Here is a 12378-nt window from a genome sequence, read left to right on the forward strand (position 1 = left end):
CTCTTAGTTATTTGGGTGGGGGGGCAGAGAAGGAGAAGTGACTTCACAAAGGAGCAGGCTAGGTGCACGTGTTGGGTTCAGATGCTCTCCATGCTTCCTCCGTGCAGGTCCTGTCTTCTCAACGAGCATCTCTGGGCCTTCTCAGTGCCCAGCTCTGCTGCTCTGCCCTACCACCAAGACAAGCTGTGGGTTCCCTGTTTGCTCCTGTTTCTTCTGCCCCTCTTTGGCCTCTTTTTGCCCAGCCATGGGGCGGAGAGAGCCCTGGCACTGCCCAGTCCTCTCTCCCTTTCTCTCCCGTCCTTCCCTCTTCTTCCCACCCTTTCAGCACAACGAGAACCGTCGAGAGTTGATGTTCATCTTGGTGACCCCGATGAGCTTGAGCGGTGTGGAGAGGCTGAAGGAGCTGACGAGGGGGAAGTCGCAGAAGAGGTCGGAGAGCTCATCCCTTTCCTCCAGCTCGTACGTGGCATCGTTCAGCATGCGCTGGTGCAGGTGGCAGGTCTGCTCAATCTTCAGCTTGTTGATGTCGCTGCGAAGGCGCATGAGCTGCCTGGCTAGCTGCTGGTCCTGCAGGCGCATTTCTGCCTGAAACACAAGACGGAGGGTGGGGAAGGAAGAAGGTATTGGCAAAGGCACAGCAAATTTGCTCATCATGCTGCTCCCTGGCAGAGGCTGCACAAAATCATTGGAAAGCCAGTAAACCTTCATATCTTGGGAGGCATTCTTTATTGGGGGGTGTAGGGATGGAATGAGGGGTAAGGGTTTTAAGCTGAAAGAGGGGAGATTTAGATGAGATATCGGGACGAAATGTTTCCCTGTGCGGGTGGTGAGGCAGTGGCTCAGGTTGCCCAGAGAAGCTGTGGATGCCCCATCCCTGGAGGGGTTCAAGGCCAGGCTGGATGAGGCTTTGAGCAACCTGGGCTGGTGGAAGGTGTCCCTGAACATGGCAGGGGTTTGGAACTGTTTGATCTTTAAGGTTCCTTCCAACCCAAACCATTCTATCATTCTGTGATTTAGTCTATGAAATGTAACTCATCTAGAGATGCTGTGCCACCACAAAGAACTGGGAGGTAGACAAGGATCTTCCAAACCAGCAATGCATCCCAGTCAAATACCAGCTCACGATGGTGAATTTTTAGCATTCGGGAAGTCTGTTCCTGCTCAGGTTTTCAGGAGCACCAGGAAACTGGAATTAAAGCCAGCCGTGCCAAGGCTGTTGACTTAGGTATCCATCAGCACGGGTCAGAGCCTCCATCTCAACCTTAAGCAAAGCCCAAATTAATTTTGCTCATAAGGGAGAAGCCACAGTGAAAAGCAGCAATTAGAGGTGGAAAGGGCCAATTAAAAGAACCCCAGAGAACTGATCCCCAAATACTTGGCCCGGGTTTCCAGCCTGCATAAATCAGAGCTGGTTCATGACAGCCAAGAAGTTAGCCCTCCACATCCCCTGGGGATTATTTTCCTGATTTGAAGTGGCTCTTGGGATGGGACCTGCATGGTTTCCCACAGGAGAGAGAACAACTATCCCACAGGCTAATGAGCTAAGTATTTCAGAGGGTTTTTTCCTCCCCTGGCACCTAACTTCAGAAAGTGGGAGATTCAGAAATGATGAAAGAAAAGATATTTTATTTTTAAAATTCCAACTTATAATTAAATAGAAAATGTATTGCCACAGGATATTGGTGGTGGTGAAGGAAGGAGGTGAACACTTGGTGCAAGGATCAACCTTTGTCTGGGGAACAGAAGCAGGCAGAGCTGGAACAGCAGATACCGAGAAGACAATCCCCACGTCTCACCCCACATCCCTCCTCACAGAAAAGCACAAAACCACAAGCCACAAAGAAAAGAGAGTGGTGGGAGAAAAGCCAAACAGCTCTTAAACTTTGAGGCTTAAATCTCTCTATAAGTGCTGGAGACAAGGAAGGAGTAAAACTGGCTGGAAAACAGTCCTACGCCTGCCCCGATGCGACGTCCTGCCTCTACTCCATCACAGGAAACGAACTGGCACTGGAAGGAGTCCCTTGGCACCCATGCTCCTGATTTTGTTTTGTTTGGGGCTTTTTCCCCTCCCAGTGGCTCCCTGGGTAGATCCTGTCCTCACTGACTTCTGTGTGCATGAGGTGATGCCCGGAGCTCATCTCCAGCTGCACCACGGAGCTGCCCTGACCTCAAATCCATCCTTTACCTTGCTCCTTTGATGTCCATCACTGGTTTCTTGGCTCCCTGCAGTTTGAACGAGCTCAGAAACAGACCCAGACTACATCTACAGGAATACATTAAATAATAGTGCATTGCAACAAAGTCTCTCCCCTTGATTGCGAGCAGGGTGCTGGCATCCTTTGAGCTGAGGCCAGCTCTCACAGTCCTGAGCAATTCCCTGCAGGCACTCTTCAGGAGTTAGCACAGGGGGATTCACTCTCAGAGGGCATTTGGGATATAGCCACCTTGTCTGGATTTTTATAGAATCACAGAATGGGTTGGAAGGGACCATCCAGTTCCATCCCCTGCCACGGGCAGGGACACCTCCCACCAGCCCAGGTTGCTCAAAGCCTCATCCAGCCTGGCCTTGAACCCCTCCAGGGATGGGGCATCCACAGCTTCCCTGGGCAACCTGGGCCACTGCCTCACCACCCTCACAGTGTGTGTAAAAGATTACTTATTGTTTTTTTCTTACACACCTTAGTACAATAGGTTTGCTAGCTATTTTACACATGCAGTAATATATGTCACCGCTTGAAGAAATGGCAATGCCTCCAAAGACGCTGGGTTTGCCCCTTGCAGCATTGCCAGCCTCACAGCAAGGTGAAGCAGCCACTTCAGGAGGTTGAAGGGCTCGGAGGGAAGCCTGGCTCTGCTCCAGCTGCTTTTCTGTGGCTGTCAGGAAGCCCTTTGCGATGCTGTGCTCAAAGCCTAAGCTGAGAGTCGACATGAGTATAATGAGAGTGAATCCAAGCCAAACCAGGCTTTTCTCAGTCCTGCACCATGGAGAAGCATCCTGGAGGAACTCGCCTGATGCTCTCAGCCAGCAATTGGACTCCAGCTCAGTTGCCTGGAGAGGATTAAGTCACCTTTGTACAAATCTTAGAGCGAATCTCTCGTGAAATCTCTCTTGAATCGTTGGCAGGATTGTGGACATTTACCTTCTTAAAAAAAAAAACGTTATTTCTTTGCAGACCTCATAGCTTGTGCCCCCAGCACAGTAATGCTGCTCAGCAGGTTTTCCTTCTCTCACTTGAGTTGCAATGAAAAAAAAAAATGATTGTTGATATTTTTCCCTGTTTCACAATGAATACAGCAGCTTGACATTTTATCAGGAAGGCGATCATGGGCATTATTGAATTGAACCTTGGTCATTCTTTCTTGTGAGTTTATCAAGCTATATAAGACATGTCAACAAATGCTTTCATTAACTGCTTTGAGGAATGTGGGATTAAAAAAAAAAAAAAAAGACCACCACAAAGGGTTTAAAGATGAATTATGAGGCCACTGTGGAGAGGGATGTGACTTGGAGATTGCTCTTTTTCCCTTGCAAGCCAGCTTTCCACTATTTGACTGGTTCTTGCTTTCCCTGTCTTTTGAGGAAGCCAACTTGCTTTAATGCGAGGTGGAAGACAAAGCTCTCCAGGGCATGTCCTTCAGGTGCTCAATCTCAAGACAAGGCATTCCCAGGGTGATAAAACCCTCTTCTGCCCTCCAGGAAAGAAAGGTAGATGGGTGAAGAACGAAGCCTGGAAGCAGTTGATGTGCACAAGCCTACCTTGGCTTCCTGAGGGCTTGGGAGCTCCTTGCATGGTGACAGATCCCATGGAGCTAGGTCCATGGGGTGACAGTTGGGCAGGGGACAGAGCATGACAGGCTCTGCTGTGGGAAGGAAGGGTGGGCTGCTCTGCAGGGCATAGCTTCTCTCTCTTCCCACTCCTCACTGGGGCTTGGATTGAGATGCAAACACCCTCCCTCCAAGGACTTGTTCCATTAAACCCAGAATATTAGGAGAATTTGGGTCAGAACCCAGAAATCCTCATTCTCCTTCCCTTTCCCAGAGGCTCCTCGTGCGTACTAGAAACATTCAATCCATCCCACACCAACGACCAAACCATCGCTAGACATGATGAATGATCTTTTTAAAAGGAGTCAGCAGACTTTAAAAAAGTCTGCCGGGTTAGCATAGCTCCACAAAGCTTTCTGGAAAGAAATAATGGGATTACGGGGGCCACATCACGGGAAGCCAGCAAGCAAAGAGCTGCCTTTCACCTGCATGGTTGGAGCATGTTATTGGGGTGGACAGGCTGCTGGTTTGACCTTCCCCGGGTGGGAACCAAACTCAGGTCCTTCCTGGCAGAGGAGTTACTGCAACAGCTAGACTGAGTCACAAAGCTGGACCACAGGATCTCATGAACCCAGGGAGGGTTTTCTGCTTGGATTGAGCCTCAGTTTCCCAGAGATGTTTAATATGGGGGAGGGAGAAAAAGCTTTGGAGGCATCATTGCCTTTTGTCAGGTGTCTAGCTCAAATAGCTAGAAGTAGCAGATAGTGTAGCCCTGACTTGTCTTCAAGTTTGCCTTAACCACGTGGTTGTGGACAGGGAGACCAATAATGTTCCCATTGCCATTGATCCATCTTCTCCCTGGCTTGCTATGGGGGATGCATCAGCAGAGAGCACCTCACGGCATGGAGACGTGGAGCTCCTTGGGACCTCTTCCCAAAAGGAAAATGTCCTATGGACAGAGTCCCAGTTGGTGGTCCACGAAGCTCAGGGTGATGTGGAAAAGCAGCTGCTCCTGTGGGGCTAGTCCTTTTCATTTCCAAAAGATCAAAAGAAAGTTAAATCTAAACCGGTGCTTTCCTAAATGAATGCAGCCACTTGGATTCAAGCACAGAGAAGCGCAGGCCAGTTATTAGATCCTTGCCAAACACTTCAGAGAAGTCAGTTAAGTCTGTGTTTTGGTTTGAGGATTCATCTTCAAAGGTGCTCAGATGCCACCCTGCCATGGCTAATTTTAGACGCTCACACCCTTGTGGTGCAAACCACAGCCCCAAAGGAGGTGTCTCATCTCCTTCTGCAGTACCTGGGAGTTACACACCACCAAAGTCCAGCACACCTCTGCCAGCTGACACATGCAGAGCCTGACATGGGTCCCACATCTCCCCCTTCTTGAGTTTAGCCTGTATCGATTCCCTCAGAACTAATGGGAGAGTTGGGCTTCTTTAGCCTGGAGAAGAGAAGGCTCCAGGGAGACCTTCCAGCAGCTTCCAGTGCTGAAAGGGGGCTACAGGAGAGATGGGGAGGCTCTGGATCAGGGGGGAGTGATAGGATGAGGAGGAATGGTTTTAACCTGAAAGAGGGGAGATGGAGATGAGATATGAGGAAGAAATGTTTTCCTGTGCGGGTGGTGAGGCAGTGGCCCAGGTTGCCCAGAGAAGCTGTGGATGCCCCATCCCTGGAGGGGTTCAAGGCCAGGCTGGATGAGGCTTTGAGCAACCTGGGCTGGTGGGAGGTGTCCCTGCCCATGGCAGGGGGTTGGAACTGGATGATCGTTAAGGTCCCTTCCAACCCAAACCATTCTAGGATTCTATGGTTCTATGATTTGTGTCCCTTTTCAAGACTCTGTCCTGCATTCTGGCTTGCACACCTCGGATTTCAGTGCCAAACGTTGGTGGATCTGAGATAGAAAATGTATTTTCCTGCTGGGACAAAGTCAGAACTGTCCTAAGATGTCCCAGTTCATAGCTTAGTTCTTTAACCATATTTAGGAAGAAGAGAACTTTGAGGGCTTCATTTTAGAACTTTTAAAAACTGACAAATTTCAAAAACAAAGGAAAGTACAGTCTGACCACCCTGATCTTTGGTCTGTCACCATACCCTGGCTGGTGACTGCTTCATTTTCAGTATTGATGACGAGCCGCCACACTTGACAGTGCAAAGACAAACACGAAGGGAAAGAAGAGGCGGGTGGAATTGGGGAGGAGAGTGCTCCAGCCCTGGGGCAGTTCAGCACATGCTGAGTGCTGCAATTTGCTCGTACACCTACACAGAGCCTCTCAGCGTGAAAACAAGAGCAGGAGTTTGCATGTCTGAATAAATCAACTTCTTGGGGCCAAATTCTCAGCAGGTCCCAGCTGACGCGGATGGCTGGAGCTCAGCGGGCATATGTCCATCCTATAAACCAGGGCAAGGGCTCAACGTGCAGAATCAGGTCCTGGGACAGGTCACAGGAGGTGAAAGACCAAGAATAGCAGATGCACAGTAAGACCTTGAGGTTGTCCTTTGCTTCACTTCTGAACATGAGGAACCTGAACCCAGCTGAATCCAAACCAGAGTGGACTCTGGAGACACGGAGGCAGATTCCTTGCCATGTTGGGTGATGCCTCTTGTGTTGCCTGGGAGCAATGGTTCAGATTTTAAAAATAACTTTAATTTTAAAGCTGGGCACTCCTAGACTACCAATTCACCAGGCAACTAACCTGTGCCATGACCTGTTCTGTAGCACCATGGCCGAGCAGAAGTTCAGGCACACACATACAACTAAATTCACTTTGCTGCCTCCACTGACTTTGGCTGGGATAGAGTTAATTACAAAATCAGGTGGTCCTGTACACATTGCCTGCTGGGAACAGTTCCCAACATGTGCAAACTCCTGAAGCTCTCCTGGTGCTCCCAGGTCTGTGGTGTCTGATGTTAAATCAGACCAGAAGGATTGATTGCCCACTTAGGGTGATCTTACCCAAGGTGTGAGGTGCTGGTTCCCTGCTGAGCTGCCCCGAGCAGGGTGCTGCCTGGGGGATGCTGCCCTTTCTGGCTGTGGCTCCTGCCTTAAGTAAATGTGGAAACTTAGACATAGCCATGGACATAACCAGCCTGGAGAAGAGAAGGCTCCAGGGAGACCTTCCAGCACCTCCCAGTGCTGAAAGGGGGCTACAGGAGAGATGGGGGGGCTCTGGGTCAGGGGGTGCAGGGACAGGATGACGGGGAACGGTTTTAACCTGAAGGAAGGGAGATTGAGATGAGATATTAGGAAGAAATGTTTTCCTGTGCGGGGGGTGAGGCAGTGGCCCAGGGTGCCCAGAGAAGCTGTGGATGCCCCATCCCTGGAGGGGTTCAAGGCCAGGCTGGATGAGGCTTTGAGCAACCTGGGCTGGTGGGAGGTGTCCCTGCCCACGGCAGGGGGTTGGGACTCAATGATCTTTAAGGTCCTTTCCAACCCAAACCTTTCTAGGATTCTATGATTCTATGTTATCCTCTGAAGCCTTCCCATGTGCTTTACTATCACAACTCAGTGGTAAACAAAGAAAAATCCTGCCTGTGTTGGGATGTGTAGAAGCTTATTCATTTATTTGAAAAGAATCTGGGTTTCACCCTTGAGATGTAATGTGAAATGCATCTTTTTGTTCCAGCATCCTGTGATGCGATGGCCTCGTTGTGTTCTCGCTGTTTGCTGGCAGCTCTTACCCAACAATAGTGCCTCCAACATAGCTATTCAGCTGTGTGGTCAGTCAAATCCATGCTCTCTCTTTTGGGGAAATTGTTCTAAATTACATGAGTCACGTCCAGATCCAGCAAAGACTGGTATAATTAGGAGACAGGAAAATGGAAAGTGAGGAACAATTAGGGTTTGCTTTGCCCTTTTTCCTCTGTAATTTAAACTTTTAGTTTTCATCAGACGGTGCTTTATATACCACACCCTAGTCTAAAGGATAGAATCAGACCCTGAGACAAGTTATACTTCCATCAGGGGTAGAAACTGAAAGAACAAACAAAATCTTTTAAAATTCAGGCCTCTGAGAAGGAAAATCTGCTTCTTACTGCCTTTGGGCATCTTGAGACTTGGGTGTTATATCAAGTGCAGTGTGAATTTAAAATTGCATCACAGCTGCAAGCACGGACCCAGGTTTAGGTCTCAGATCAGAGCTGAGATTCTCCAGAGCACTAAGTGACTTTAGGAGATTAGCTCAAAAACCTTTGTAATAGTCCTCGATTCCTGAAAGCACTGCATTTATCTTGTGAAAGCCGTGGTCCTGAGAAACAACCACCAAAACAGCGACACTCAGAACTATCTCTGTGAATAACTTCTCTAGAGATCCATCTAGCTGGGCAAATACAGCAAGAGCAACAAGAAGTTGACAAAAATTCTCTGGAGCAAAAGTCAGAGAGAATTTTTGAAAGCTATTATTCATTGTTCATGAGAAGTTTTCCTCAAAGATTTTCAGTGCTTGTCAAAAGCAAAGCATTTGCACAGGAATATTTTCACAAGTGCAACTGGACCCCAAATGATGTCCCAGCTCCCTGGGATCCTGCTGGAAATATTTCTGCTGTCAAGACAGTTGCAAATGCTGGTGGGACTCACAGGCAAGCTTCCAGTTAGGCAACAGAAACAAAGCCATGTGTCATGAGTTGTTTCCAGTCCTGTGGGCCAAACAATAAAGATTCTTCATTCCCAAGGATCACTGGGAAGTGTGGTCTTGGTGTCTTCTTGCTCCTATACTTGTGCAGAGCACAGGAGCCCATTCTTCAGCCCTGAAAACAGCTGACCTAGTCTGGTCGTGTCCATCCTATTGACCTCTTGTGAGCTCCAGAAAAGATGTGCTGCCTCCATGCTTCCTCCTGGGAATTATCCCCAGGCTGTGCTGACTCCTGAGCTGTGCTGGGAGCTGGTTGGGTCAGCACTAGTTGGTCCAAGCCAAATTTCTGCCAAAGGCCATGACAACAACACAACATACAAAAGATCAGCTTCCAGCACCCGTGCCCTGGCTCTGTATAGAATCACAGAATGGTTTGGGTTGGAAGGGACCTTAAAGACCATCGAGTCCCACCCCCTGCCATGGGCAGGGACACCTCCCACCAGCCCAGGTTGCCCAAAGCCTCATCCAGCCTGGCCTTGAACCCCTCCAGGGATGGGGCATCCACAGCTTCTCTGGACACCCTGGGCCACTGCCTCACCACCCTCACAGTGAAACATTTCTTTCTCACATCTCATCTCAATCTCCCCTTTTTCAGCTTAAAACCATTGCCCCTCATCCTATCCACTCCACCCCCTGATCAAGAGCCCCCCCATCTCTCCTGTAGCCCCCTTTCAGCACTGGAAGCTACTCTAAGGTCTCCCTGGAGCCTGCTCTTCTCCAGACTGAACAACCTCAACCCCATATTTTCCTAGTGTGGGTGTTGCATTTTTGTCTTCTCTTCCTCTCTGTGAAACTGCCAGTTCATAACTCCCAGAATTAAACACATGTGTAAGATAGGGCCCAAGGCCAGGATAGAGGGATGACAGAAATGTAGACTGGCTTCTAATGAAGCAGGAACCAACAGATGATGAACCTGTAAGAGCTGAATGAGGAGGGGTCTGAGATAAGATTCTGGCATCACGCATACAGCAGAAAAAGGAATATTATTCATCAGCTATTACACAGTCAGAACAAGTTAGAAACAAAAGGAAGCACTTGCTCTCACCGTAGAGAAATTACTTGGGGGAAGCAGGTTACTACAAGATCTTATAAAGTCATGAGTTAAAAAGAAACAAAGGAAAAACAGAGAACTAGGCAAACACTTGGAGGTTAGATCCACTAATGCATGTTAAATATAGTGGTCAGCGTACAACCTCCCGCTGGGGCAGTTCCTAAACCACCGGCAGCCAAAAGCTGCAAGGGCAGATTCCTTCCTACAGCCTTGGAGAAGCATCCTTGGAGATGCCCATCAGAGGAGGGCTATTCCACCAGCAGTGCCCATGTGTTCATGGTGTACTCATACCTGCTGTATTCCTCTGAGTGCTGAGATATAATTAGAGAAGCAGGGCAATGGGCAAACTGCTAAGAAGTCCTAACCAGGGCAAGCTGCCGTATTTCCCCATCCTGTTGGATGCCAGCAGGGATGCTGAGATGGACCCAGCTCCTTCTCTAAGATTACAGGTGCTCTGACATTTGCCTTTTCCATTCCCTGGGCTGCTCCTGCTTCCACCAGCCACAGAAAATGCAATGATTGATTGTTGGCTTTTCACCTGGGGCTGAAGGCAGGTAGGAACAAGGAGTTGCTTGTTTCCTCATTTTTTTTTTTTTTCCCCTCTTGAAAAATCTCTCTGTGTAGCAGGGACAGGAAACCACTTACCAGTTCCTTCCTGAGCCACGTCAAAGCTTCGTCGATGCTCTCAAAGCCACCTATTCTCCCTGAGGTCAGAGTCACCTTGTCCTGGGCAGGGCTCCCATTGACGTGCAGCTGCACCTTCCTCAAGGGGACGGTCTCCCCTGTGGCCTTTTTGGCCTCGTTCGCCTCCTCCTCCTCCTCTCCAGCTGGCTGGGGGCTCTTCCATGCCTGTTCTTCCAGCTTCGCCTTCCACTCCAAGTAGGACGGACGCCTGGTCTCCAGTCTCAGCTTCTCCGTCAATGCCTTGAGGCTCCTCAGGTGGTCATCAGGAGGAGCAGCACCTCCAGAACCGGCATCTGTACTGTCCACTGCCCCTTCTATTTGGATTTTCGGTAGAGACATCCTCTCTGGGAATCAAACAGCATAGGGTTGTGTGCTGCAAAGGACCAGGGATGGGGATGGGAAATCCTCAGGGTTGGACCAGCTCCTGTGGCGTCCCCGTGGAGGACAGCTGTGGTGGTGGCGGCTCCTGCTCACGCACCACGCTGGCCCTGGATGAACACCTGGAAGAAAAGGAGATGGTTGGTTTCCAGTTTGAGAAGGAAAAAGGGAGTGAGAAGGGAGAAACAGCTCCTGCTGCAGCGGAGGGAGCGAGGGCTTTGGGAGAGGCACAGTGCCAAGGTGCTCCTGGGGAGTGTTACCTCACCTCCGCTATCTGGCTGCTTTTGGGGCAGGAACAGACAGGCTCTGGCTTTTAGGGAAGCTCTGGTTACCTACGTCTCCAATCCTAACTCAAGGGGCCATGAAAGGGTTGCCAGGGAGTCCAGGACACATTCACAGACCTGTCTGGAGCTCCATCACACAACCCAACATCCTCTGGAGACAGCAATGGCTGTTGCTGGGGGTCAAGGTGTCCATGTGTGATGTTTCACCAGTTTCCTGGCTGCCAAACCTACATCTCTCCACTTGGGCAAAACAGGACCAGGTGAAGTAAGACAACACAAACGTCTCCCAAGAGTTTGAGCCAAAAGGAGAGCTGGGAAAAAGTGGCTTTTTCTTCCCCCCCCCCCTCCCCCCCCAGTTTTACAGGTTTGTGTTTAGGTCTAAGTTTTCTAAAGATGCCAGTCTGCAGGTGTAGGATTCAGCAGGCTCGGGGCAGGAACATGGTCCCTGGCCAAGGGTGGTAGCAGCTGGGCTGCTGGCAGGCTTTGGGTTCAGATGATGGCACTCAGGGAGCCTTGGGCTTGTGGTTTCCATCAGTCCAGTCTGCCCATTAGGAAGGGTCCCAGTGGTCCCCTCAAAAACACCCCAGTGGAGGACCAGCGCAGAGAAGCCAGGAGCTTCCTCCCAGCTTCTCCTCCTGCCACCGCATGTGGACTCAGAGAAGCTCTGCCCAAGGCTGGTCTACCAAACCCCGGGACCTGGAGGGACAGAGGACAACTCAGACAACTCCTCAAGAGTTAAGCTCAGGCAGCTTCTGCATTCATTTGCAGGTAGGATCAGATACGAGACTTTTCTCAAGGCCTTATGCTCATCTATGGCTGAGCTAGGAATAGATCCAGAGCTCTCATGTACACGTTGAACACAAAGCAAATTTTTTTTTTTTTGCCTGCCTGGTGCCATGCCGAGAAAGACCAGCCAGGACGTTCTAGCTGGGTGCACTAAGCCACAGCAATACAGTTTACTCAGCCATTCTTTTCCCTGCTATTTCTGCCCACAAAGACGTGTGTTACTCTGAAATCCAGACCATAATTATGCCTCTCGAACCTTTTCAGTAAGAAGATTCAATTTAAAATAAACACCGACACAGAGCAAGATTTATCCCACGGTTGTGTGCAGGCACATGAGCTGAAGGAGGAGTTGATAATATACACACAGACAGTCTGGGGGTGGAGAATTAGTCATGTTGCGGTCTTGTTCCTGCTCTTATTTATGTTAATGAGAGTTTTACGGTGAGCGGGAGCAAACACTGATACTATATCACGTTGAAGCCAACAGCTCTCATGCCTGGAGCAGCAACACATTTCCTTTTTCTGTTGAAAAATAGATGGTACAGGGGGCAAAGCAGAGTGCTGCCCCGTCAGAGAGTCAGGTCCTGCACCAGCTCTTGCACGGATGCTCTGCAGAGCTGAGGGCACATCAATGAATTGCACTCACCTCCATCTCCAGCCTACCAAAATCAATAAAGGTAAAACCCTAATGACTTTAAAGACCTCACCTCTGAGCTTTTTTTTTCTGTCCATTACAATGGAGATGGTCAGGGGTGGCCAAAACCAGCAGCCCAATGCAGTCTGTTGCAGCTCCACGCT

At 49.6% G+C, this 12378-nt stretch overlaps 1 protein-coding gene across 1 annotated transcript; it reads right to left on the reverse strand.

The window, feature by feature from the left end:
- Positions 1-289: 289 nt before the first annotated feature.
- On the reverse strand, positions 290-10471 carry FAM167A (family with sequence similarity 167, member A). Its single transcript, XM_010077942.1, has 2 exons — positions 10094-10471; positions 290-585 (listed from the first exon to the last, which is right to left on the reverse strand). The coding sequence occupies exons 1-2, from the start codon at positions 10469-10471 to the stop codon at positions 322-324; spliced, it is 642 nt and encodes a 213-aa protein (XP_010076244.1). The 3' UTR covers positions 290-321.
- Between the last annotated feature and the right edge of the window lie 1907 nt (positions 10472-12378).

The sequence above is a fragment of the Pterocles gutturalis genome, unplaced genomic scaffold (genome assembly GCF_000699245.1).
Source record: "Pterocles gutturalis isolate BGI_N339 unplaced genomic scaffold, ASM69924v1 scaffold15148, whole genome shotgun sequence".
Classification (NCBI taxonomy): domain Eukaryota; kingdom Metazoa; phylum Chordata; class Aves; order Pterocliformes; family Pteroclidae; genus Pterocles; species Pterocles gutturalis.